Source organism: Colletotrichum spaethianum (assembly GCF_022836535.1).
Source record: "Colletotrichum spaethianum MAFF 239500 DNA, contig41, whole genome shotgun sequence".
Classification (NCBI taxonomy): domain Eukaryota; kingdom Fungi; phylum Ascomycota; class Sordariomycetes; order Glomerellales; family Glomerellaceae; genus Colletotrichum; species Colletotrichum spaethianum.
In genome coordinates this window covers 143,214-169,476 of record NW_026054811.1, presented here as the reverse complement: position 1 = coordinate 169,476, position 26,263 = coordinate 143,214, and the positions used below count along the sequence as shown (strand labels likewise).

At 47.5% G+C, this 26,263-nt stretch overlaps 3 protein-coding genes across 3 annotated transcripts; 1 reads left to right on the top strand and 2 right to left on the bottom strand.

The window, feature by feature from the left end:
- Positions 1-182: 182 nt before the first annotated feature.
- ColSpa_11005 (heterokaryon incompatibility protein 6, OR allele) lies at positions 183-2,165 on the top strand (the record flags this gene model as incomplete). The annotated part of the gene is made up of 1 exon (XM_049277217.1): positions 183-2,165. One exon carries the CDS (start codon positions 183-185, stop codon positions 2,163-2,165), a length of 1,983 nt encoding a protein of 660 aa, XP_049133174.1.
- A 563-nt stretch (positions 2,166-2,728) lies between these two features.
- ColSpa_11004 (mitochondrial phosphate carrier protein) lies at positions 2,729-3,853 on the bottom strand (the record flags this gene model as incomplete). The annotated part of the gene is made up of 4 exons (XM_049277216.1): positions 2,729-2,760; positions 2,814-3,166; positions 3,223-3,642; positions 3,732-3,853. 4 exons carry the CDS (start codon positions 3,851-3,853, stop codon positions 2,729-2,731), a joined length of 927 nt encoding a protein of 308 aa, XP_049133173.1.
- An 8,562-nt stretch (positions 3,854-12,415) lies between these two features.
- ColSpa_11003 (serine/threonine-protein kinase nrc-2) lies at positions 12,416-13,608 on the bottom strand (the record flags this gene model as incomplete). The annotated part of the gene is made up of 2 exons (XM_049277215.1): positions 12,416-12,433; positions 12,565-13,608. 2 exons carry the CDS (start codon positions 13,606-13,608, stop codon positions 12,416-12,418), a joined length of 1,062 nt encoding a protein of 353 aa, XP_049133172.1.
- Between the last annotated feature and the right edge of the window lie 12,655 nt (positions 13,609-26,263).

Genomic DNA, 26,263 nt, shown 5'->3' with positions numbered 1-26,263 from the left:
AGTCCGACTGTCGACTGACCCGCATCTCGCTTCCTTATTGGGCTGTCTGACAGGCACAAAAATCAGGCTCGCATCCCACACGAACTCCTCTTTTGATTTCTTCCCTCAATGTCGGGACTAACTAAGCAAACCTGTGTCTATCGCGTGCCTCCCAATAACAAGATTCCCCGCTTTTCATCGCCATGAACTCTCAGACAGATCTCTACGACACAATAATTCTAGAGCCCCGCAAACGGGAAATCCGCGTAATCCACATCGGGTCCGGGACGAACAACGATCCTCTCAAGCTTAGCTTATCGCGAGTTTCGCTAGACGACAACCCTGATTATACTGCTCTATCCTACTGCTGGGGGCCTCAAGTTAATCTAGAGCAGGTCGAGATCAGTAACAGGCCAATTCCTATCTCCCGCCACCTTCACAAATGCCTCGTGAGCCTTCGTCGAGAGGATTCTCCGCTCACGCTCTGGATCGATGCAATTTGCATCAATCAGAGCTCGAACCAAGAGAAGAACACCCAGGTCCCGCTAATGAGAGACATTTACAAAGGAGCTACTGAGGTTCTCATTTGGCTTGGCGAATCGACCGCGGGACTGGATCGCGTTTTCAACTCAATCCAGAGGGTGATTGAGCACAACATTGAAATCGAGCCTAAAGGCATTTCGCAGGTTGCCGAAGAGCTTTTGAAAGCTTCTCCAGACGAAACTGAACAGGCCTTCACCGAGTTTGTCAACATACCCTGGTTTCGTCGCACATGGATCATCCAAGAACTCGCACTGCCTCGACAGGACCCAATATTCCTTTGCGGGAAGCACCGCGCTCCTTGGACACATGTCAAGCGCTGGTGGGATATCGCTAAATCACTTAACCAAGCCGTCATTCAACATAGTACACTGACGCTTCCCGCGTGGAGGAATCTTCACCACCTCCTTAACTTCCGTGTTCTCGACAAACTTGCTTTGCTACGGCAACTGTTCGGGAATCCGAACGTCTTTAAGAACGGCCTTCGCCTTTCTGCACTGATCTTCATGAGCGAAGAGTCTCTGGCTACCAACCCAAGAGACAAGATATACGGTGTCATGGGTCTGGCCAATGCCAGTGCCAATGAGAAGATTGTGGTCGACTATGACAAGTCTGTCGAAGATCTCTACGAAGAAACTTCCAGATATCTAATATTTGAGGAGAGAACGCTCAGTATTCTGTCGAATCAGTCTGTCGATATAACGCGAAACTCGACTGATGAAGAGGCTGAGGCATATCATGAGTTTACTCTGACTTGGGGTCCAAACGTCAAGTCATCTTGGATACGCGACTTCGGATACATTCGCGGTGCCACACACAGACCAGACCCCTTGGTCAGGGACTTGGATTCCCGTTGCTTGAGATACAATGCGTCCCTGAACACTATTCCAACAGCATGTCCTGACCAGAAAAAGAATGTGCTTTCCATTGCGGGAACGAAGGTTGGCGTAGTCAAGGATCATGTAAGGGCCTGGTATGAATATCGAGGCAAGATTCAGTGGTTCAGGAACACCAACGAAGCTTTCAACGTATTTTTGCGCGCAGGCCGTCCGACTCTAGAGGTCGAAAAAGATTTTAGTAGCGAACCTTTCAGAAACACCGAAATGACAGCAGATTCCGAAGTCAAGGAGGTACATCTTGTATACAGCCCAGAAGGCGGCCCGACGAAACCAATCAGAGAAGCCATCTGGAGAACATTTGTCGGTGACAAGAGCTTGGATACTTTGGACCATGCCCCAGGCTACTTTGAAGTCTTCTTCGAAGGCCTTTTGGATGCAGAAAGGGGGAACCCAAGCCCAAAGATCTCAGTGTCAGACGATGCGCTTCCCCCTGGCAGTGATGTGATTGAACATTGGCAATCATTCTTGCATAGGGTGCATATGATGATATATCGTCGAGCCGCCTTTTCTACAGAGAACGGGTGGATTGGACTCGGGCCTGACATGATGCGCAATGGAGACGTTGTTGTTTTACTTTCGGGAGGAGATGTACCTTTTGTATTGCGGCCTACACAGGACGGTCATACCTTGATTGGGGAGTGCTATGTCGAAGGCATGATGTATGGAGAGATGCTCAAGGCTCAACTGGAGACACGAGCAGCCAGCGAGCCAAACTCGATTAGAGGCGAAATGTTCCACATTCGTTGAATTTGGGCATCCTTGCGGCGCCAATGTGGCAAACAATTGCTAGTGTCGGCACCGCAAATGAACTAGATAGCAATACCTGGTATATACTACTTCAATGGCATCCTGGCTCCGGGGATCATTGCGCCTTGAGTAAGGGATCAGATCCATGTGAAATTGGAAGTGCTCTCTCTGGGTGGCCAGATCCATCCCAGGTGTGTCTAACATCCTAGGTGACAGTCACTGTATCCAAATCGACCGGCAGCTTGGTGTATTTCGTCTTTATCTTGATATCAGAACGACGTGAAGACGCCTGATCTATTCTGTTCACCTGTTCATTCCGCTTGCATTACTCGAGGATGGCGGGTTTTTCGGCTGCACTCAACAACAGAGTAGCACCGACAGACCATGTTTTGTTTACTGGACAACTGCTCATACGCGCATGCATACTATTCCATTATTCAATCCCAAGCTCTAATTTACATTTGCATGTACAAACTTAAGGGTCATTCTACGCATGTATCGTTGGCTTGCTAACTCCATCTAACATCAGCACTGCGAGACACCGTCCCCAAGCTATGCTTCCATTACTTGGCGATCTCAACACCATTGGTGGCACCTGAAAAGAAGAGTCAGTTCTGTTAAGAGGGGGAGAAGAGCAATAAGACCCACCGAGAGCCTTCTTGATGCTGCCATAAATAGCGAATTGACCAGCAGTAAGACCGCCGACCATGAACAGACGGGTAGGAAGACCGGTGAAAGAACCGCGGATTCCAAGCTCGCCGCCAATCTTGACAAGGCGAGAGATGGTGCCTTCACCCGGAAGACCCTTCGTCTTGTTAATTTTAGACAGCATGGTGTCGGCCGGCTGGGAGACAATAGCAGCAGCGAAACCAGCGAGGAGACCAGAACCCAAGTTCACAGCGGTTTGGGCACCACTCGATAAGCTAGACTTATCAAATTGAGCGAAGATGGCTTCAGAAACCTTCTCGAAAGCTACGAACTTGGTGACAGTGTAGGGAACCCTGTATAGCCGTGTTAAATAGATCTATACTTGACATCTTGTGAACTTTTAACCTACTGCTTGAACAGGATAGGGACAAATCCGGAGTAGAATGCGCCAATGCCTTCCTGGGTAAGAATCTTACTAAAACCGCCCACCAGACCATTGGCAAAGCCAGGAGTCGAGACAAGACGGATGCGGGTGGCCTCGAGAGGACTAAGAGCAATCGAAGCAAAGAACTCAGCGCAGGCAGCGGAGACAGAGTAGACTGCGGTACGGTTCTGGCGGGCCTTCTCAATACCGAGAATGTCGATGGCCTGCTTCTTGAAAAACTCGTAACCACCGAACTTGAAGGCTCCCTGGATGAAGTACCCGGTGAAGGTTGGGCCGAAGCCAGTCAAAAGGGCACCAGCGCCCTCGGATTGGATGACCTGCCGGAAGCCGCCAATCATGCCACGGTTGTAGGTGGCCGGGTCAAGCTGGATCCTGGTCTTGACGCTGTATAGTGCCAGTGCGAAGTTGTCAGTGCCAGTAGAGGCAGGTAGGGAAACGGAGCAACTCGTCAAGCTGACGGGACAACAACATACACGTCGACGGGAGTGAAAGCGCCATGAGTTAGAGAGCAGCCCAGGGCGCCGGCAAGAGCGAAGCGAGAGTAGAGATCGATACCCTGGGGCCCCTTGGCCGAGTCACTAGGAGAGGCACCCATTGTGACGGTGGTGAATGAGCTGGTTATGGAGGGGAGTTTCTGAGAGAGGGAACGGAATGACTCCAAAGGAGAAGACAAAAGGCAGAAAACCGCGCTTCAAACAAGGAGTTGACACGTCCAGGAATCCGCTTCTCAAAGGAGTCTAGGGCCCACAGCGGAATCCTCGAATCCTTTGAACGAAGACCCACATTTACGACTTGATTGGCCCACTCTTATCTCCGGCTTACGTCCTGATATCCTGATGGAACCATTATTGAGGATCAACTCTGCAGTGTGATGTGATGAGTTGTTTTAATACAAGACAGAAGAATCAAAACAATGATTAAACCCTTGCGCAATGCGAGAAAGGAACAGCCGAAATAACAAGGAAATTTTGGGTGCACGTGTTCGTGTGGACCCTCAGGGTCGTTGTTCGGTAAGTCCCGGGTTCGGGGGTGTTGGAGGTGAGAGTAAGCAGCTAGATCAACGCCGGGGACAAGAAGAGCGGCTATAAGAGGGAGTGGAGACGCAGCCGTGTCATACCGAGACCAAGGAGACCGACCCATCGGTAAGCCTGTTGGTTTGAGAGAGACAGAAAGCGCGTATACAGTTACAGCACACAATTCACCACACGTTGCTATGGACATGGAAAATGATATCGAACGAATTTGGTGTTGATCTGTCGTACAGCTTGGATTGGGCTTTGCATCTCCTTGGTTTTGAGAGCAGAAAGTCAGTCGACGGGGGCAATTGGATCACTCAGTCACCAACGTTATGTTCCTTGCCTCTCATCCTGTACAGAAAAAAGTCACAGTACGTATAACCCAAGACAGCAGCACCTCTGACCTGTGCTAAGTCTCAATTTATCAATACAGTACAAAACACCCAATAGCGTGGAACGACTGCTGGTCCAGATCTCACCTCAACCGTGGCCTGCACATGCGGGCCATCTAAAAATGGCGGCTTAGGTGAGCGGACGTATGAGCAGAAGCATCAGGCAGAACCCTGACTACAGTGGTGGCTTCATTCAAACTACTGCCAAGGTCGTGACGACTTTGCGACTTGGTCCTAACTTGCAAGAAAACCTGCCAAGTCTTCGTAGTATGACTGGGGGCAATGACTTCTGCTGGAGCCAAGTGAGAGAGGTCGTCCTCAAGAGAAGCATCACTCGCCGGCCTCCCCTGATCGAGGAATCTGTTGTGAAGCTTATCCTCCGAGGAAGAATCATTGGGCGACTTGCGATTGATATTCAAGTGTGCGTGGGCTATATTGACTGGTATGGTGTAAGGAATTGAACCGAAAGCTGGCGTCACATGCAGTATGTATATCTGCAGGGTCAAAAAAGCCGTCATCTTCTCAGAATCTCAATTAAGACCCAGGAGGGTTTCTATGTAGTGGTACCGACCAAAGAATGTGATCCAAAGACCCTTCACGTTTCCAGTCGTGAGTAAGTGTTCGTCGTAGTGTCTTTAGGGTTGCTCCAGGGTTCAAAGTGCAAGCTGCCATGACCAAGAGCACCGACATAGTCGTGAACACTACTGCGCAACTTTATGACTCAGATATGGGCACTGGGCTTCTTCTTGTCTTTACAGACCAGGCTTGTGAACTCATCTTCCGCTGTCGTTTTGTAAAGGGCGTCCTCCAGTCATGATCAGGCCTCACGTAGTAGGCATACTCGACAATCAATTTCTCAGAGCAGCCTTCAATATCGATCTCTAGCGCCTTGTCAACAAGGAGAAGCACAAGAAGTGTGTCAGAAAGGTACTGAAATAAACAGAATTCTAAACATGGTTTTCTTCCCTACGGCTCTCGAGATTATCATATCTAGAGGAAACTTTGTCTCTAGTCCGTCTCGAACCGCGAGGGATGGTCGTTTGAACTTGTGTAATGCGCTTCGAATTGAGATCCAGATCCAAAAACACCCTTATCAATGCTTTGTCTCTGTGACATGCATGGCTGGGACAAAGAACCATATTCTTCTTCTGAGATGCTTAGGTCCCCCACGAAAGTGGTCTCCGTAGAGAGCCTGGGCTTCGATCGAGGCGTTTGATTGGTATATCGCCTCGAATGAGACAACATCGGCATAGTAACTGGTTGTGGCAGTCTAGAGTCGACGGTGCTGCTAAGCCGAGAAGAGCCCAACATAGAAGTGGGCAGTGAGGACTTGAAACTCCAAGGTCCTGGAGACCGGAATTTTCGACTTTTGTAAGCATTGGGCGATCCAGTTGAAGGTTTTCTTGCGCTTGGAGCATTTGATGTCATGGTCTTATGGTGCGCGCTGGTATTTGTCGAGATATGTGGTATAATTGACTTAGTGAGACCCTATAATTTCATAATCAACATTCGAACACTTCGGTTTCAGGTGATAAAACATGCCTTGTTCATGACGATTTCAGCAGACGAAAACCTCTCTGGGTCTGATGTGCCATGCACGCCTCTCATAGCATAGCTCGAGTTGTCCTTGCATTTTTGAAGGAGGTCTCCTAGTTCTCTGCCCAGTTGTGTGCAGTTCCATCGCTCTTTTGAGGTTGGTACCAGCATCTTGGACTGTATGAGATCTAGGAAGACATGTAAAGGCTCTGTACACATAGGATGTGCATGAAGCCTTTCGATCCACTATTGGTGTATAAGCATGCTATTGAAATGTTTCAAAGGAGGCGCGTGCTCCTTTAAAATTGGAATCAGGTACTCACTGCTATTACAGATTGTTTGAGCTTTGCTCTGATAATATGAGGAGCATTCCTCGAAGACTGCTCAAGCACGAAGAATGTATCTTCCGGCAACGGCTTGCACAGACTCTTCTCTTCTTTAACACGTAGCTTGCTGAATTGATCATGTGTTTCGGTGTGTCCAAGCAGAAACCATGAAACAAATTCCAAATAAACACACCCTAGTGACCAGATATCATATCTTTGTGATATCACTTCTTTGAGGTCCATCTCCGGCGGCCTGTAAGTTCCAGAGCAGCCGATAATGGAGTCATGTACCACCTTTGATCTAGAATGTGCGGTATTGAAGCTCGTGAGTCCAAAATCAGAAATCACAAGATAGTCTTTTTTTCCAGCGTGTTCTTGGAACCAGAGAATATTCTCCGGTTTTATGTCTCCGTGTCTTCCCCATTCCTTGCTGTCCAACAGTACATCAAGATCTTCGAGGTCTTTAGGTGGATATTCGGACATAGACATAGTGCTGAAGTGATGGACTCTCCGCAGAGCTTTTATCAGCCCCACGCATTGAGTGAAGAGCCAAACAACATGACTGTGCTCTGTCGCAGTAAGGGATATTTTCGCCCAAAATTCTTGCAGGTTTCCATCTGCCCATGGGAAAACGAGGAAGTAGCGGTCGCCAAGTCGGTATGTTAGCTGCAATTGTATCAAATGTTCCGGAGCACCGTCTTTTTTCCCCACTCCAATCTTCTCGAACAAATCAACCTCTCTTCGATATGCTTCTTCGCTGTTCGAGTGAAGCTCCTTGACTGCGAAATACTTACTGACTCCTGCTTGGGCCTAATGTACATGATCAACTTTGAAGATAACTTTGGAGATATCATAGGGATATTACTATACCTTACGGCTGTGTCCATGGCTGTAGTGTGCCTGATGTATCTCAACTTTTCTGACAGTGCCATAACCACCAATGCAGGGACGATCGTATTGTAGGAAGGGTAATATGGGGCGGTTTTTCAAGTTGTAGAAGCATACCCTATCACCTGGTAACTCGAAGAAGGGACTGCAAAAGGTCTCCTGGCGCGATACAAAGTGTTCAACGTGCTTCGGGGGCCAAGTGTGTAAAGGTGTTGGGGACTGCAGACTCGTTCTGCCTGGAGAGCCCTTTGAACTCCCACTGAGCTGGACTACATTCCCAGACCCCTTGATTCTTCTAATTTGTAGTGGAAGATGACAATCCTTGATGTTGTCACGAACGAAGTCTTTGACAAGCTGGACCTCCTCCATCATGACTAGGATAGCAAAAATCTTACGTCTTGGCGAACTGTAAGTTTTGGTCTCGTCTCCAAGGATGTCTACAATCAGTTGTTTTATTTTCTGATCGTTGTCGTTTGGAAATCTTTTACGCAAGAGTTTACCGACAACTTCGCGGGTGATGATACTGCGCAGATTGTTGTAGGCTAGAAATGGTTGGTTATCTAGCGCTGACGTGTCTAACGCATCTCTTATCGTATTGGCTATTGAATCCACTTCGACATCTTCGATGGTGTTCAATGGATTGATTGTTGAGGATTGGGTGGTTTTCGGCAACATCGTGGGCAGACTTGGGTTCACACGCGTCCGTTGATGTGGAAATTCCCCGATGCCTCTCGAGAGTGGATGTCTTTGTTGGCCGGGGCTTGGAACCAATAGATGTGTTGAGGGCAACGTTTCATATGCAATGTCGTTGGTTATTTCTTCGCCGGACGGTAACAATGCCTCGAAGTGCATTAGAGCTGTGTGGCCCCTATCTTCCACGGAAAAAATACTGGCACAGCTCTCCGAATAGACGGTCTCGGGAACTACTCGCCGTGATAGTGCTTGAACATCATTATTGAGGATACGTTTGTCGATGGCTTTCTCTATACCAATTGCTGGAACGGTTGGGCTTGGCGGTAAAAATTGATTGTCTAAAAAGGACGGCTGTCCAATCCCAGGTCGACTTCGTTGTAGAGGTGTCTCATTCAGGACCGCATCTTTCGATGAGAGACTCTTTGTCTGGGTGAAAGGCTTGTTTGTGAAAAGCGCTTGCTTGGAAGCGTTGATGGGTCTGTCGCTAGTGGGAAGGGGCAGTCTGGTTGTTGGTTTGCGACTTAATTTCCTCGTTTCTTCCATTTCCGATTGCGGGAGCATGCTCCGTGAGGCCAGGCTGGAAAGGTGATTGGGTAATAAAATATCAAGGACGACAGGGACAAAAGAATTGATGACTGGTTTCTCTCTGATACCAGCATATTCTCATTTAAAGGCAGATTTGGGAGCCAAGCTGCCATGGGTAATAATGAGTTTATCAATAACAACTCCCAAATTTGGACGCATTCAGCTTCGTTGACCATTAATCCAAAGGGCATCTTTGCAATCAGCCTGCCGATGTGGCGTTGACTGCGGCCGGCAGCAGGCGCCTAATGATACACCAGCCCATATTCTCCAATGGGACCCGGAGGCCACCACCCTCCATTTCAGATAAGCGAATACACGAGACATAAGAGGCTATGTCTTATCAGCTGTTGTGGCTGAGGTTCGGTGAATTTTATCGAATCGGGGACGATCTGAACTTGATGAAATAGAAATAACATTACCCCAAAAAGCTATTGACGTACAGCCCTGCCTCAGACTGATATTTTCAGATCGTGAGATAACTGAATGAATGTTAGTATGGCCTGGTTTCTTAAGCTCAATTCCTCGAAGCAGATTAGTTCGGAATTTCCTCTGCAAGTGGGTGTGAAATGCAGCCTGATTTGGGAAATTAAAGCTGGCATTTCACATTAGAAATGAAGGGTGGTCAGCTCAGCATGGATCCTACATACCGAACGTGATAGCCTGTTCCTGTTTCGTCCAATGATATTGATCCGAATGTCTCGTCATGTTTTTCCATTTGAATCTACGCAGTAATACTTCCTGCCCCATGACAAAGTCGGAAGCGAGTTAGCGAGGTGTTCTATGTATAAACATTTTGTTTGTCACTACGGGTTGATGATATATCTGGCAGAAAATCTCCATTTCTACACATGTACGTCGTTCAGAATCTATCAGTCGTTCAATCTGTTAGACAGTTTTCATTATATTGCCCAGTTGTCAGCATGACTTCCATCCAGCGACCGACAATCGTTACCAGCCTTGATAATGCCGACCCTGATAGCGCCGGGACCACCGTGGAATTCAAGATCCACTCGAACCTCGTGAGCTCCCCGCATCTCCTGCGGGTTCTGGAAAGCCGATTACCAGAGGACAGCTTCACAGTAGAAATGCGGCACAGCTTGTATATCATTCAGGTGAAAGATTCTTGTATGAAAGAAAAGATAGAGATGCTCCACAGGCTTGCAAGTGGTACGTGAGCATAGGTCATTTCGCAGAGGGGTGGTAGAGAGCACTCTAGGAACAGTGTATCTAACCATATGGATGCAGGTTGATGGCCTGGGCGCTCCCGCACACCATTATGAGGTTAGCCATAATTCTTAAGAGGCCGGACGCCCCTGGAAGTGTCGCAATCGCACTGTCGATCAATTTTATTGTACGGATTTTCTACCAAGCAGTCATCAAGCATACTCCGGAAGATCACAATCGGCAAATAAGTTGATTGCTCAATTCCAAATTGAAGTGCTACAGAAGGATGATGTATTGTACATAGAATATAGCCACATCTAGAACAGCAACGAGACATAATTCGGGCCGTCATGTTGCCATTGTACAATCGTGGAATGTACTATGTCGTTGGAGACAACGGAAGAAAACAAAGATTGCTGTACTACTCTATGGCAACCTCAACCCTGAGATCCATTGAGATATGTTCTGCAAGTATTCTACCAACACCTGCCCTCATGTATCGACCGTTAGCACCAGTATTCAGTGGCTTGACGACAAGGACGTAGTGTTCTGCATTCTGTGACATCTCCGCAGACTTCTCCACGCCTAGAACAATACACCACAGTTCCTTCATAATAGCGTCCTTTGGGTTGTCAAAAACCACCCTTTTCATCATCTCAATACGGTCACGATCCAATTCAAGCTTCCTTGCGCTACCTCGAAGTACTTGCACATCGCAATGCTGCCCAACCTCCCAATGTCGTTTGTGTCCACTTCCAGTAACAAAGGGCGAGAGGATGTCATGTTTCCAGTCAACATGGTCAAATGGAGCTTTGAGATAGGATATACGGCCGTTGTAAGACATCCAAGACCAAGAAGGTATCTGTTTCTCCTTTGGGTAGGGGATTGGTTCCAGGGAAGACCCGCTGTCAGTATCTGCTTGCCAGAGCAAGCTCCTTTGCAAATATGCATCGAAGATACCGAAGCCGCCTTTTGTATTAAAGGTCCTTACGAGTCGTTCTTCGAGTCCTTTAATGGCAACTGATCGATCAGTCCTCTTTGTGAAAGCGAGTCCAGAGTACTTCTTGTACAAAGTCTGAAACAAGATTATTCTTTCATCCTTGAAATACTCGAGGGCTAGATTTGGAAAGTTGGAGTCGCCTAGAAAAGCAGCCTTTGGGCTTCGACGATGTCTTAGCATTCATGAACGCATTAATGTCAACATTTCTTGACGTACTTTACCAATTTCATCATGCTTTCGCAGTGAATTCCGTTCCCGCACTCCCAGTAAACTTGAGAAGACGTGAAATGAAGAGTACGTCGTGCAAGTGCCCTCTCTTGCAGGACCCATCCGCGATTGTTCAGAGTCCCCTGTTCAACATCTAGATGGAAGTTGTCGATTGACTTACAGATGAAGGCAGTTCCGTTGGATGGAGTTCTGGTGGTGATGAAAGGTCGCGGTTCTCGATTGGGTAACAGGAAGCCAGCCGCGGATGATGTCGCAGAGCTGGCGGCAATGGTGAAGTTGGCAAAACTAAAAACCTGCCCCATGCGAGCAGCCTCAAGTTCCCAGTCTTCGATATCATCTTGAATGATACAAAGTGAATCGATCCAAAGATAACGAAATCCCAAAGCTCTGGTCACATCGATGGCGTGCCGAAAGGTTTTGGGAAGTTTGTCGAAGTCGATGTATCTTTTGAACAACTCAACGTTGTGTTTGAGAGTACGAAACCTTGGTCCGATACCCCAACAGTGACTCAAGGCAACATATTGACCTGTCACAATTCCCTTTCCATCCCGAAGACAGACATATGCGTTTTCTTTGCTGCCAACGTCAAGTAGGCGAGTAGGTAACTTGACCTCAGTGCTGAAATTATGGCTGTGCTTTTCGTCACAGACTCGAATCCACTCCTTAAACAGGCTGTATTGAAAATCACTGCCTATTTGGGGAAGCTGCGGGTATCCTAACTGGGCAAACGAAGGAGCTGAACCATTGTCATCTGTATTGTCGGTAAGAGGCCACACTTTTGAAGAACAGCTATTATCGAGACGAAGTCACTCACTGGGATTAGCATAAATGGATAGAATTGTGGGACCATCCGGATCGATTTTCATCGTTGGCCCTACTCGTCGGCATCTGATATGGTTGGTGTCGTCGAAGCTGGCATCCTTCAAAGACTGATATACGAGGCTACACAGAGAGCAGTTGGCTGACTGTTCGGCAATTTCGCTCACTAGCCCCGCAATGATAAAGCCACTGCTCCAAATATCGGTGCAATGTTTGCACAACTGGGAGTAGAACTGTGTATTCGGTGTTCGGTTTTGGGGGCAAACACGGAAAAATTCTCGTGCGAAGGAGTTGTCATTTCGAGATTCCCAGCGGTCAAAATTCTCAGGTTGCTAGCACCAGAACATCAGTCAGAAATAATATATGGCAACGAATCGAAGGAACTTACGGACTTGAAACTGTCAGCTACACTATGTAACAAGGCTCATGGCCTTTTGCTAACCACCTAAAAAAGCAGCGTCAGCCTTTTATTAATCTTAGATGCGGGGTATCAATAGACAAATGAAATAATCAAAACCGCCGCACATTCTGTCAGCTTCGTCAGCGCGTGATCATCTCGTCTTGTGATCTTCTTGTTAACTCACATACTAGATAGAAACTCGTTAGCTATGTGTATGCATTTACTGATGACATGGAAGGCAAACGTGTTATTAACTCACTTCTTGCGCACGCTCAACACTTATCTCTGGTACATGCAACGTGGCGCCCGCGCGCTCTGGAACACTGGTGTCCAAGTTTTTAGTTGATTTTTCCGCATCGTCGTTGAGTACATCTGGTGCTGTACGAGACGCCAACGATGAGTTACGCATTTTCGGTTGATCAGGGACTTGTAAGGTTATGCTCTTGCTGCCCATCACGACAGTCGACTGTGGTGGTGTAGTGATTCTTCTCGGTAGGTCTTGGTCCAAGAGAAACTTTTCGTCTTTCTCTGCTTTGTTACGGATATCCTCAAACTTGATTTGAAGATCCGCGATCTGTAAGCGGTTCTCCCAGGCGGGCACTAACATACCCTCATCAATCAGGGTCAAGCAGCATTTCAAGGCTGTTCCACTTTTGAGAAACGTTGACATGTGTGTGATCCAACGTCTCACTTCCCAGTGTTGGTGATAGCCATCCTTCTGTTTCTCCCAGAACTGTTGCTCAACGCTCAATCTGATGAAGCTGTCCAAACCTGTCGGGCCGTACACAGCCCATATTAGAAACTCGAAAAAGACACATCCAAGACACCAGACATCGTATACCCGAGGAAGCTGCTTGTCGCGACCCATTTCTGGGGGTTCATATCGCACAGTGCCTGTCTTCGCGTTTGTTATCGACTTTCGTTGTCGGGTAATGTCATTGTGAAACCTAGCGAGGCCAACATCGGCTATGCGGAGAATGCCCCGAGGCCCATATTCTTCGAAGAGAAGGATGTTTTCCGGCTTGAGATCCGTATGGCGACAGTTCTTCTCGTGAAGAGCTTTGGTTGCACTGCAAATACCACAAAGCTGATTGAGGACCCATTTCATGAGCTCACCGTCCTCTGTTGCTCGTGTGGTGGTCCGTTTCCAAAACTCCTTCAAGTTTCCACCTTCTGCCCAAGGAAAGAGGAATGCGCGAAGGTCGCCACTGGTGTAAGCTGCCAATGGAGTGATCAGATGAGCGTGCTTCAACTCGCGGATGATTTGGAGAGAAGTAGCTTCTTTCTGATAATAGTCCTCCATGTCGGCTCGCATTTCTTTAGAAGCGATCCGAATTGGTTTTCCCTCAACCTAGTCAAAGTAATTATAAAAGTTTTAAAGACAGAAAAGGGGAATCAACTTACATTTTGAAGCACCTGCTGATGCGCTTCGTGAATTTCCACCTCAAAAACGGAGCTGAAGAAGCCAATTTTTGGATTTGATTTCTTTCTGACGAGTGGAAGCGGACAATCTCGGTTCAGATGGTAATTGAAGGTGTCCCTAACAAATACTGGTGCAATGAATAGCCATTGGGTTCTTTGAAAGTTCTCCAAGTCTTTATTCTTCCATGTGTCGAATACGTCCCAGAACTGATTTGTTTCCAGCGTCCGAACAGTGTAGCAATACTTATCTTTTCTTGCTGTGTTCTTTTGAATTGTGACTGGCAGGTGCTTGTCCCGAAAACCAGCTTGGCAGAACGCGCTCAATTTGTCATGCTCTTCGCAAAATGTCAACGCCAGAAATAGCTTCTTGGCTGGCTGAGTCCGATCCAAGACATAATCCACAAGAGATGCCGTAGAGATGTTGGACGGCAAAGCGTCACTGTTCTCTTCGAGTTGAGCCGTAACAATCTCCCGGGAAGTGAGGTTGTCGATCGCATCAGCTGAAAGGAATTCCTTGCCATCATAGCTCTTGCAGAAACTAGCTCTTATTCTGTCTTCGAGTCTATGGTCTGTGACCTCAAGGTCTTGGAAAGGTTGTTCTATGGACTTGACAACTTTCTCGCTTGAAGCAGCAGAAGTTGCGGCCATAATTGCGGTAGGGTTTGCGTAGGATTTGCGCCGTAAGCTTGAACCGCCGATGAGCTTCTCAATTGATGCGCCTTCGAAATTTCAATTACAGAGAGGCTCAGGCTGTCGAACGAATGGGTTTCAGCTGAATGTTAGGACTGAGTTATACTATTGGAACCGCTGTCAAGGTATTCCCACCAGCTGTTGAAGCTTGTTGGCTTGTAAATGAAGCCCTAATGTTTTGATGTACCGTTTGAGGGTCGTATATGTAGTCGGAGCTTTCTAAATGGATACAGCTAGCCAGTAATTTCCTGGTCCTCATGGATTTAGTAACTGTTACTGTAGCACACATTGGCTGGACCTACCTTGGTATTTTAGCAAGAACACAATGTTTTCGCGAGTGATAATATCGACCGTATAAGGCTGCTACGCTTCCGGTGCGCAAGAATGAATTGATAGTAAGGAAAAGGGAGCGTTTGTGTTAGTTGGGGTGATGGGGGACCTCGAACGGCCCACAAACACAAAGTTGATGGCCTTGTGATTACCCAAGGCCTGCCTCATTCCCAGAACCGGAAACAATCGGAAGAAATCAAAGAGGGGTTGAGAGACATATTGACCCGTAAGCTAAGCCTTTTGGCTCGAGCTGATGCGCAGGTGCATTTCCATGCTGCAAATGATCATGCTTATCAACGAAATTGCGGCCGAGGGGACCTTCAGCGTCAAGGTTGTATACAGTACAAGCTTACCGAGGTATCAATGGAGGGAGAGCTTGGCTTGCGGTTGGTCAGCCTTGTCCGGATTTGCAATGCGGACAGAAACATGCATGTCGCCAAGAGGTGGGCGATCGAGTCGATTTAGAGAGCCGGAGGAACGATCCCTGACCACTTGGGTCTCTATCACTCCAAACTTGATCTCCAAGCAACTTCTTCTGCCTTACCGACAAAACAGTTTTGATACTATTTTCGAGTCCATGAGCTTCATGGCACCAGTCTCCGGTCATTCCCTCTAGGAAGAGCCACTCAAATACTTCCACTACCCAGCCGATCTGCATACTCCACATGCGCGCGCATTGGCACGACTACGATTTATCACCAGGCCCGCTCATGGCAGAATACAACTAGAAGACTAATAATGGCATTGCAATATGCCACCGCCAAATGCAGCCGCTAACAGGGTATCGGTGCATTTGGTGGTTATGGAAGGCTTTTTCTTTCTCTTCCGAGTCTAACAAACAAACATCAAATGGATACTTCCGCCCTTAATTGCTGCGAAACGATACAGTGTTTAGTCTCATTGGAAAATATCCCACCGATGCAAGATTAGAATGCCCCTACAACACGGGCAATACGCAGTTCTCAGCGGGAAGCCTCGACAAATTGATATTTTCTACTTCTGGGGACATTGTACAGGTGGCGCCCGCGCGTATGATCGCGCAGACTCCGTCTGACCAAAGACGGAGTCCCAGTCTACAGATACCGATTCAACCACTTACATTCCAACTCTTCGGCTCTTTCAAAAGTAATTGGAACCGAGGTGGAACAGATATACGACTTCTTGATTCTCATACCTGACCAGCCCTGGGACTGTAGCATGGCATATCATCTGTCATCGGTGTGGATAGGCTTTGCGCATGATCTAGATCTCAATACTGGGGATATCGATAAGCAGCTTCCCGTCTGTTTCCACAAGTCAAAAGTTCTGACATCTTCAGGGAACAGACTACACATCTGGCCCCAGTACGGATAGGAAGCGAGCAGCATTGTATTCAAAGGGTACGGGTCTTGGGTGGGGACAGATACGTATCGATCGGAGGCTGTTCAGTACATCGTTGAAAAAGTCTTGTCAGACAGTGCATCGTAGCAATACACGAGCGAACCACCTAGAAGTATCGTCAAGCTGTTATTGCAACCTGGTATAAGGATCCCGCGTGATGATTATCTTTGATAGCACCACCAATATTGGATTTCATGGAGGATTTGTTTCTCTATCTCATTCATTATTGATTTGTCGCCATCTCCGCGGTACAACCCAATTCTATCTCAGCTGCTACAATATCATTGTCAATAAACCTTCCGGTTGGTGTCTTATGAATCTGCGCTACAAGCGCACACACGTCGCTGGACCCGAATACTTGACTTCCACGATGCCCAGCGCTAAAGCCTTCAATGGCATAAGACTTGTCGCCCATTATAGCAACTACTTGAAGGCCGTCATCTCCAGTCTTAATATTTCGAATGTGGTAGTTCTTTGGGGAGGGTGTCCGAGATGAATCTCGAGATTGGCGTGTCTGATGCATATTCCGACTGTGGGGCTTATCGTCATTCCTTCGGCGGGGGTTTCCTTTACCAAAGATTAGCACTGAAATCGGCAATATTTATCAACGAGATACCGCTGAGTCACTAAGAGCTTTCTGCATGTTTGGAAAGGGAGCTCATGAGTACGCACTTTTGGCGAGCTTCCGGCTTGCGACCTTTTTCTTTGTTTCAATCACTAGCCTCCTTGTTCGTTCTGCGACTATAAGGTAGGGACCGTGACTCATGGACTGGTACTTGATGAGCCCAGAATGATCTGTGTTCACTGGTATATTATCCTCCTCAGCCATAGTGACTAATCCAGTACATGTGGCAGAATTTCTTGTCACCAATAATGAAGAAGGGCCCGTTTTCTGCCATTGGCCGTCTTGACTAAGCTGCAAACCTTATTAGCACAAAACTTAGCCTCCTGAGAGAGTCCTAAATACCTGTATGGTTGGGCTATGCTCGCACTCGTAGAAGTTCACTACTCGACAATGGCCTTTGCAGAGCTCAGAGAATTGATCGGCAAGTCTCTTCAGAAACGCCGATGGCTCCGAGTCATTATCGACGAGAAGATCATTGATCAACAATTCATTCGGTTTCCCATGAACCAGAGTAGCCAACTGTTCGTTCCGAAGCCCTAAGTTGGGCACCCCAAAAAACAGAAGCCCGTGACAGGTCTGGAGGAACTGTGAGTTCGCGTTGTTGGGCTTTCCATGTGCACGGACGAGTGCCTGTAAAATTAATTCCTCTGCCTCTTCTCCAACTAAGGGTTGTTTCTTACTTCTTTGACGAGCAAACCACCAAGACTGTGGCCTATAAAGACGATAGGACGAAGAAATGTCTAAAAGGGCTCAGTCAAATTGAATCGAATGGCAACGCGGTTCACGTACCTCATCATTTGCCCGAAAAGCAATGATCTGCTCTAACAAAGTGCCGCCGAGATCTTCAATGGACTGCCTAGAGCGGCTGCCCCGAAGCATCGTATCATAGCCGTAGAGAAGAACTCGGATGTTAGGTATATGTTTAGGAAGAAAATCGCGAAGCCAAACTTCATCGCTATTCGGGGATTTCCAGGAGCCGAGCGCGTGGCTTCCGAGACCAGGCACTGCTACAACGCTACGACGAGTCAACACAAATATTGTGATTGTTGTTGGGAAGAATATCAACGCACTCGGCATCAACGCGTTCTGGATCACTGTGTAAAGGCGTGATGCCTTCGAACTTGTGTGTGTAGCTATATGAGGAGCTGGGCCCGGCGTGACGAAGTCTGGCAACCAGGTCGTCTGGAGACAGGGTCGTTCTGAGCGTCACTGTGGCGCACAAAGACTGTGGATCTCTTGACTCTAAAGAGCGAATAGCGAGCGCAGTGACAGCTTCCCGTAAAACCGCGTCATTTTGGACTTTTCCTTGCAAATTACTCTCCACGCGATCTTTCTCAACAGCCGGTATATCATCGATTCGGAAGGTCAGGACTTTTTCCTTTGGTGGCTCTTTGGCGGGCTGTTTAGCCAATTGTTGAAAAAAGGGAACAGCCAGTAGAGCACCGGCCAAAGTGAAAGCTATAGCTGTAAGCAACGCCGACAAAGTGATCATGTTGTGATGTGAAGGACCAGCTGTGCGCTCCGAGACACCATGTGTCGGATCTGAATACCCCTCAGGTTCCGATGGCAGTGCAAAGACAAGCAGGTTGCTGACCGGCTCTTGCGCGTTGGCGGCTATTGAGAGTGTGTAATTGGTCTGTCTTTGTCGGGCACGTGAAACCAAAACTTCAGTTGAATCCCAGCCTCACAACCCATGTCCTCGACTTTCCCTTGAAGTGTCACTCGTTGAACTCGCGTCACAGCCTTAGTTCTTGGGTTACCTACCGATACTACACCCCTTCAGCAAGTTTTTCCCGGCTGAATCGGTATCTAAATAGTGTGCGATGATTGAAAGGACTTTCAGTGTACATTGCATAACGTACATAGAAGGCCCTGATGTAAAGTAGCGATTTGTCGAAAGTGTAGAGTGGACTTAGCAGTGTATTAGTCACGAACACGGACCCACTACGCAGCACATCAATTGTTGTGCCTTGCAATCTGGTTAGACTCAACAGCATGCACGTGCCATCGAAGCGGCCTTAAACCTCATCCTTTGCGGGGTAAACTATCAACCAAGGTCATTATCATCTTTCCCATTATCGACGCCATTTAGTCTGTCCTTTGATAGCGCAATTGGTTTCACGCACAATATTGGCACGAAATTTTCAGTCACCATTCCAATAATCGATCGAACGACGATGGATAGCACGTTCAAGCCTCTCGATGACGAAGCATCCGCAGCTGACCAGCGTCCGGACTCGCAAATGAGCGACACCAAATACGATAGTCCCCTTCGGCCGACTCATCGTCTAGACCAAATCAAGATTGGAGAAAATGGCGTGCAACTTTTGGTTTCAACTCACGACCACTTATACGACGCTGCCAACGTCGAGGGTGGCAACAACACCTTCCAGTGTATTGGAGGCTGGAGCGATACATCGATCCACGAGCTCGGACAGATGCTCATCTCTCACCAGAATAGTATCTCTCAATCCCGGGACACGGCATCTGAAGGATCTGCATTTAGAGGCCGGGGCCACGTGATTAGAGACCCTAATCAAGATCATAAGCCTCCTAGAAAACCGTAGGGTTTGCCTGGACAACATGGAAACAGCATACATCAAATCACCTTTCGAGTTGCAAATCAAAAATAGCCCATACCATATGAAATATCCCATCACCTTTGTACAGTTCACACTGTTTGGTTTTCAAAACCAAACCATGGCAATAGTCGAATCCCTTATGCACTGCACTCGTCTGTGTAGCCCACAAGAATACATATCGTATGGGCCCACACCCGTCGCCTGAACCGCCGCATTGCTGGACTTTTAAGCACGTTCAAAATATCCTCGAGGTAAGGGGCATGTATTGGTTCTGGTTGGTTCGGGAGAGACTTGCATTTTCCTGCCTGAGGTTCCTCTGATGCCCACAATCAAGTTCTACAAAACATGAAGAAGATCACGAAAAAGGCACATCAAGTAGATACCCTTGCCGCCGTCGAAGCTAGTACATGATTTCTTCTTCTTTGGGGGTCTCAATTTCGGTTTTGCGTGGCACAGCGTGTAGCTGACTAGTCTGGAGGTGAGAGTTGCAGGTGGGGAAAGAAGGCTGAATAGAGAAAGTGGCCAAAGGCGGCAGAGGTTGGAGACTGGAGCATCTTTCATACCACTGCATCCTTCAGCATGCGAAGTAACTACAACAATGGTCTTCACTCTCATTGACGAGCAAGGCTTACAAAGTCGGATAAATTTCGAGCATCTTGCTGCATTTGTATGCGCGGGATGATAGATGCATATTACCGCCACGTTGATCCTGTTAATTCCGAGTTCTTAGAACTCATCTAGGCTTCGAGACATCTGGCTCGTGATATCTATATTCCAGCTTTTACTATTGCGGCATGGTCAATCGAGCTTATATGCAGCTCTGAACCTTGGTATCGGCGCCTGGTCGGTCCAGGTGTTCTACTACTGATTCTAACCTCAGTTTACGTCAAAACCAATTTGCAGCCGTCTGCCGTCCACAAGTAATCGTCCAAAGGTAAACGAGCCAATATAGAAGTCCTTCGTCTCTTCATAGTCAGAACATATTGCCACTGCACCAGCTCCAAAGGATTCCTTTTCCGTAGCTGATTCCACCTCGAATCTTCATCACCGCTGTCCGGTTGTCTCACAGTGATTGTATCAATGGAGGACTTATACGAATCAACACTTTCTGAAGCCCAGATCGTGTTCAGAACATTTGAAACAGCGGGTTGTACGATACCAATGTACTCGATCCGCCTCAAGTTCGATACGCTGGTTTAAGTCTGGTTCACCCAAATATTCAAGAGAGCCTCGCGTGCCTTGAATTCTTGGCCCCGATTATGTATTTGAGATATCACCAGTTTTTGATCACTTTGGTCCAATTCGAGCTCGACTCTGAAGTTCCCGGGGCCATCAGCTATTATATAAACCCCATGGTTTCAACTGTCAGACCTAGTTCAGGGGCTGTTCGTACTTGTCTACGAGCTTCGATAAGCTGGACGTAACAAAACGTTGAAATAAATAGAGCCGGTGAGAATAATGAATGCCACATGTTGATTGCTTGTAGGGGTAGTTGAACGGATATGAGGAACGCTGGTAAGAAGCGTAGCTAGTTGACTTTATAAGTAAGCAAATCCCAAATCCCTTAGAGGCACTGTTCCCTTTATACTTGTCAGGAAAGTAATACTTGCCTACTAGAGCGGCACAGAGCTACACAGCAGAGTCGTGCTCTAGATAAGTAGCCTATAACACATTCAATTACCTCTTTAATCTTCGTAAAATAAACAAAACTTCTAACATCGGTGATACCGAGCATTATTTCTTTTATTTGGATGATTTCAGATTTCCTAATATCCATATCAACCTTTGCAGCGCTGTTTAGTAGGTACGTGTTAGTAGGCTCCTAATTTACCAGAGGAAGCTGACAGCTTTTGAGAAGTTGTCGCCAACCCCATTAGCCAATGGCCAAGGGACATGGAGGGACCCACTACCAGGCCAAGGTGTTTACAAGCGCCGATTCTCTGCATCTGTAACAAAACTCGAATTCCTTCTCATTCTGAATTTGTCTACTATGTATGCGTAGGACTGTCGCGCTTCGCTTTTGAACCCTAAGTATTCCGTATAAACGTGCAAGATACTTGGCCCCTAGATTCTTGACACCCCCTCCCGGAATTGTGGGTGCGACCGTGCGACCGTGCGACCATGCGCTGCTCAATCCCGTAAAATAAACCTGAAAGTCAACTCACACCCCAAAATACGCAAAAGGTTTCTCACAAGTGTTTAAATAGTCGTGAAACGGGCATCACTCCTGAGTGTCTTGAGGAGTTCCAGGCTAGAGCTACAACTATCGAATCTTCGAGGGAAGCTTGGGTAGATGAACTGTCTAACGGTTTACGAGAAGGGGAATATGTTGTAGGTAGCACTAGAGGGGCCGTCGTAAAGTCGTAATTGCCGTTAAGAGCAAGGTACAGATCCTGCTGCCACAGAAGCGTGAGAGAACTGTACAGCCTTCAGAAGGTATGCACCGGTTAACAGTCCGCACATGGCTAAGATATGGTCACCAATCCTAGGGTTACAGTAGCAACGACGTAGTTCTGAAGATGGAAGAAGGAAATATAAGTGCTAGTTCTGGAACCGTGTTCTGTGTTCCAAGCTGCCCAAAATAAGTTGCAGGAATGTAGTTGATTCGAGTTGAAGTGAACGAAATGCTGACCTGGACTTATTCTGGCCAACTGGCTCGATTTTATTTAAGTAGGAGGTGCCCTCACAGTCCAGGTTGAATCTATTAGATTCAGACGCCTTTAGCTACAGCGCGCTTCCCAAGCCCCGACTACTTCCTCCATCTCTTTTGTGACGCCCCAATGTTGTGATAGACTATGCAAAAGTATTCGGATCGAACCCAACTCGTACAACAAGTTACGGGCGACCCAGCCTGTTGGACGTATATCGATGTTGTTTTTGAAGAAGGCCAAAGTGTCACTTCTTTCATCAGACGTCAGGGACTCTGTGTTCTCAGATGCATCGTCCGCGACATAAAGGAGTACCGTATCCCAATCAACAAAAGCGGGCACAACTATCTTGGAAATCCCTGGGAGAGCAAAAGAGCTGTAGGTTGTGGCGGCAGCAAAGAGGGCTCCAGGCAGGCATGTATCATGTATGACGCCAAGCGGTACCTCGGATGCAATCTTGTGGATCTCCAAGGCGTGCAAGAGGCACTTCCGAGCGCGAAACCCTCTCGTCCACCGTTCCGGATCTATTTGTCCTGGCTCTCGTCTCTTTCTTCCGCCGAAAATGTGCTGCGTGATTCCGTGGTGATAGCACATTCTCCGCGCTCCTCTTGCGGTGCTCGCCACGAGATCGAGACAAACAGCATGCCACCGCAGAAGTCCTACTGCCTTGTCTGCCATACTCAAACTGTTGCTTCGTAATAGGTGTTGGCGAAGGGAGCCTAAAGCTCTCAAAGCCTCGGTTTTGGCGCCGTTGGGGCTTCGATTGGACTGTTCGACATTGATAGCAAGAGAAGCTAGGATCTCTAGAAGAATCTTAATGTTGAGAAGTCCAAGTAGATGGCGATCTTGGAACGATCGAGCCCCGTTAGAAACCAAAGAGTGATACAATTCATGGAAACGTTCAGGTGTAACAGATGTGTTGATCCTTTGGTTGTTGGCGGCCGACATCGCTTGGATCCATTTGTCGACAGTATCAGCGGCGAAGATATCTTCTTCAACAGCTAATGGTAGAGACTTAGTAGCTAGCCAGGTATTGACAAGATTGCCACTGAACTGCGATACGACACCGTCAACTACACAAAGACCAAGTAGTGTTCTCAACTGTGTCTCTCTGGCTGCCCATGATCGCCAAGCATGCATTTTTGTGCCAATCGGATCATTCTCCTGCGGCAATCGGGCTGTTTCCGGTCGAGATGGGCCAGTGTCATACAGTCCGCAATATTGAGCCCAATGCATGCTTAATCCATAGAATGTCTGGCTTGTCATCCTCAACTCCCGGTTCTGATTGAGTTTGTCTTATCAGCTGTGTATTCAGTATTAGCAGTGTGTCGAGCCCATTCACCTTCGAGAGAGCTGCATATGTCTGGCTTAGGAGTGCAGTCAAAATCAGCTCAACGCCGCTGCAAGCATCATGCTCTCTTCTGTGTTCAATCATTCCGGACCACGAGGTGGCAATTGCCGTATACGCGAGTCTCCATAAGGCCTCACCCTAAGAGATCTCTGTTAATCAGCACGGCCAACATAGCGACGAGCAGACTCAACATCAAGTACCTTGGCAGATGCATCCTCAGTTCCAAGAAAGAGTGAACCGAGAGCAATTGCATTTAGAAGAAGATGTGCCGAGCAATCCCGATATATAAACGTAGGTCGATGAATGACTGGAAGGATGGGCACAAACTTGGTGAAGAACATGTGTAGACTGCTATCAAGGAAGCGAGGCGTCAAGTCGGAAAGTTCCACATGAGAGGTGACATTAAACAGCTGCAAGATGTCAGTTGGTCATCAGAATATAAGCATGACTCGAAGGATGACGAACAACAGGTGCCTGTTAGTTGGCATACTTACTGTATTGGTCAGAAGTCCGTTAATAGTCTGGAAGGCTCGACGACCATCCTCTACTGTGGCGAGCTCATCTTCCCTATTTTGATTAGCGTCACTGCGTTGCCTAACTGACGCTGGGTCACCTTGCGGAAGTTCGGGACCTAAGATTAGACTAGGTACGGACTGAACCCAATTTATACCATCTCCCGACACTAAACTCTGGAAGAGTTCTTCCGAGTCAGGCCATAACAAAGAGGAAGACGCGTCGTGCTGTAAAATTCGATTTTCAGATTGGCGTGTGGGCCAAAAGTTTTGACCAGGTCTGTGTCCGTTTCCTTCGTTGCCAAAGTCGAAGACGACATTGCTGTTGGCAGCTGGAACTGGACTACCACCGCGAGGTTCAGGGAAGGGGTCAAGAGACGTCTGAATAGATGAACAATCGGATATGACTCTTAAATGAGCGGCTGGCTTATGGCCCTTGGTGTGCCTAGTGAGTACGTCTCCACGCGAGAAGGTCCGATCGCATATTGTGCATTTGAATGGTTTCGCACCGGTATCTTGAATAAGACAGGATCAGACGAGATATTGGATATTGGATATAATCACAAAAAGAAGGCCTTCCACTTGAAAACAGGACATTCTGTCGAACTCACGGGCTCTTTCGTGTCTCTAGAAGGAAGTTTCAGCATGAAGTCCGTCGTCCATAGTGATGTGATGTATACCTTGAGATGCTCTTTCTTCGTGAACCTTCGGCGGCAATAAGCACATACAAAGCTGGTCGCGGTACTTTGCCGAGTTTCGTCGGTCATTGCACCGGGTTCGCATCCCATATCCGTGTTTCCCACATCCATGTCTTGTCTGGATTTCAGACGTGTTGATGGAGAAAAATGGCGTCCCCATCTTCCCCACAAACTCCACGAGACAACTGACAAACGAATGCCCGGGCCGGCGCTAGCACCGAACAGGGATGTCCTCTTTCCCACATTGATCACTTGCCCCTCACGGCCTCAGTGCACCTTCGTCTTTTTGCTTTCCCACCTGGCTCACTTCACTTACTCCAATATAAAGGCTTGTCAATTACGACCATCTGCGCTGCAATGTGACCTATGTTCACCTCGAGTTATTTCGGTAAGGAGACATTAATTTGGGTTTGTTCAAAAATTTCCGTAATGATGTAATTTCATATAAATTCCTGCCTTGGGCATGAATGCCGCCTCATGTGGCGTCATCAGGACGGCTCGCTGATGTTTATTTGTCATTCGTCCTTGGCTAGTCAATTGTTCCTTGCAATTGCACATTTGTGCCTCATGCGAAGACTGCTAGCTTCATGGATTCTTTTTTTTGTTCTCGAGGTATTCATTCCATCAACATGGCTTTGGGTATATGGCCTTCTCTTGCTGGTTAACGTCACCCAACCAGCTTTAATGTGACTTAGAAAGCACTTCCACTATTGCAACACGTATTTAGATAGAAGAATTGGACAGTTTACGGTTATGGTTCTCCTCCATCCTTTAGTTACCTGGATGGAATAATTGAGAACTCACAAAGCTTATCGGCATTGTCTTCAATATTGCAGTTACGGATCATTATACTCACATGCAAGATAACTCGCATAGGCGTTCGAGAAATTATTACTTGTGTCCTGCTCAATGACCAAACCTGACCGGGCAGCTAATAATCCCTATTCTGGCATCCTAGAGAATTCCAAGTCACCATCTGCCTCAAAGTCTGTGGCGCTTCGTAAAATGGTGCGCAGGACAATGTGTAGAGCCCGAGGGGGATTATTGCGAGGCATCCGTGTAAAAGCTGATACTGATTTGCAATCTCGCAAGCGGCATTCCCGCACATCGATGCCTGTCTTTGCCAAAACCCATGCGGACGATGATATTTCCTCTGTAAAGGATGAACTCATCGGGTCTTTCGAACAACTCTGGATCACGGTTGGCGGCTGTGTAGCATAGTATAACTGGTTCGGACGTATAATTTTGCCGTGTAATTGAACGTCTTTTGAAGTGGTCCGCATGAAATCTCGATACGGGCTATATAATCGAAAAGACTCTTCCATTGCTGCGGGTATCAGCGATTGGTCTTCTCTCAGCTTTTTCTGAAGCGCTTTGTCCTTTGAGAGGTGGTCACAAATCGACCCTATGAGAATCGGCGGTGCCACTACGCTGACGACCAGTGATTGTCGAAGGTAACCACTATGGGCTTGTCAGTTGTTACGCCTGGTTTAGAAATTCAAGAGCACCGACATCAAATGCTCTTCGCTAAGAGGTTGTCCTTGCGCACCGTGCTTCAGGAGGAGCGAAGATGCTGGGTCTTCTTCCGGTTCTCTGGGTTAATGCGACGGTCCGCCAAGAAATCCCGTGCGATTTGGTACATCTTCATTGAATTAGCTGTTACGTTAATATCACCGTCTTGCATTCTCATGCGTTCAGCCAACTCGAAGCGGCGACAGCT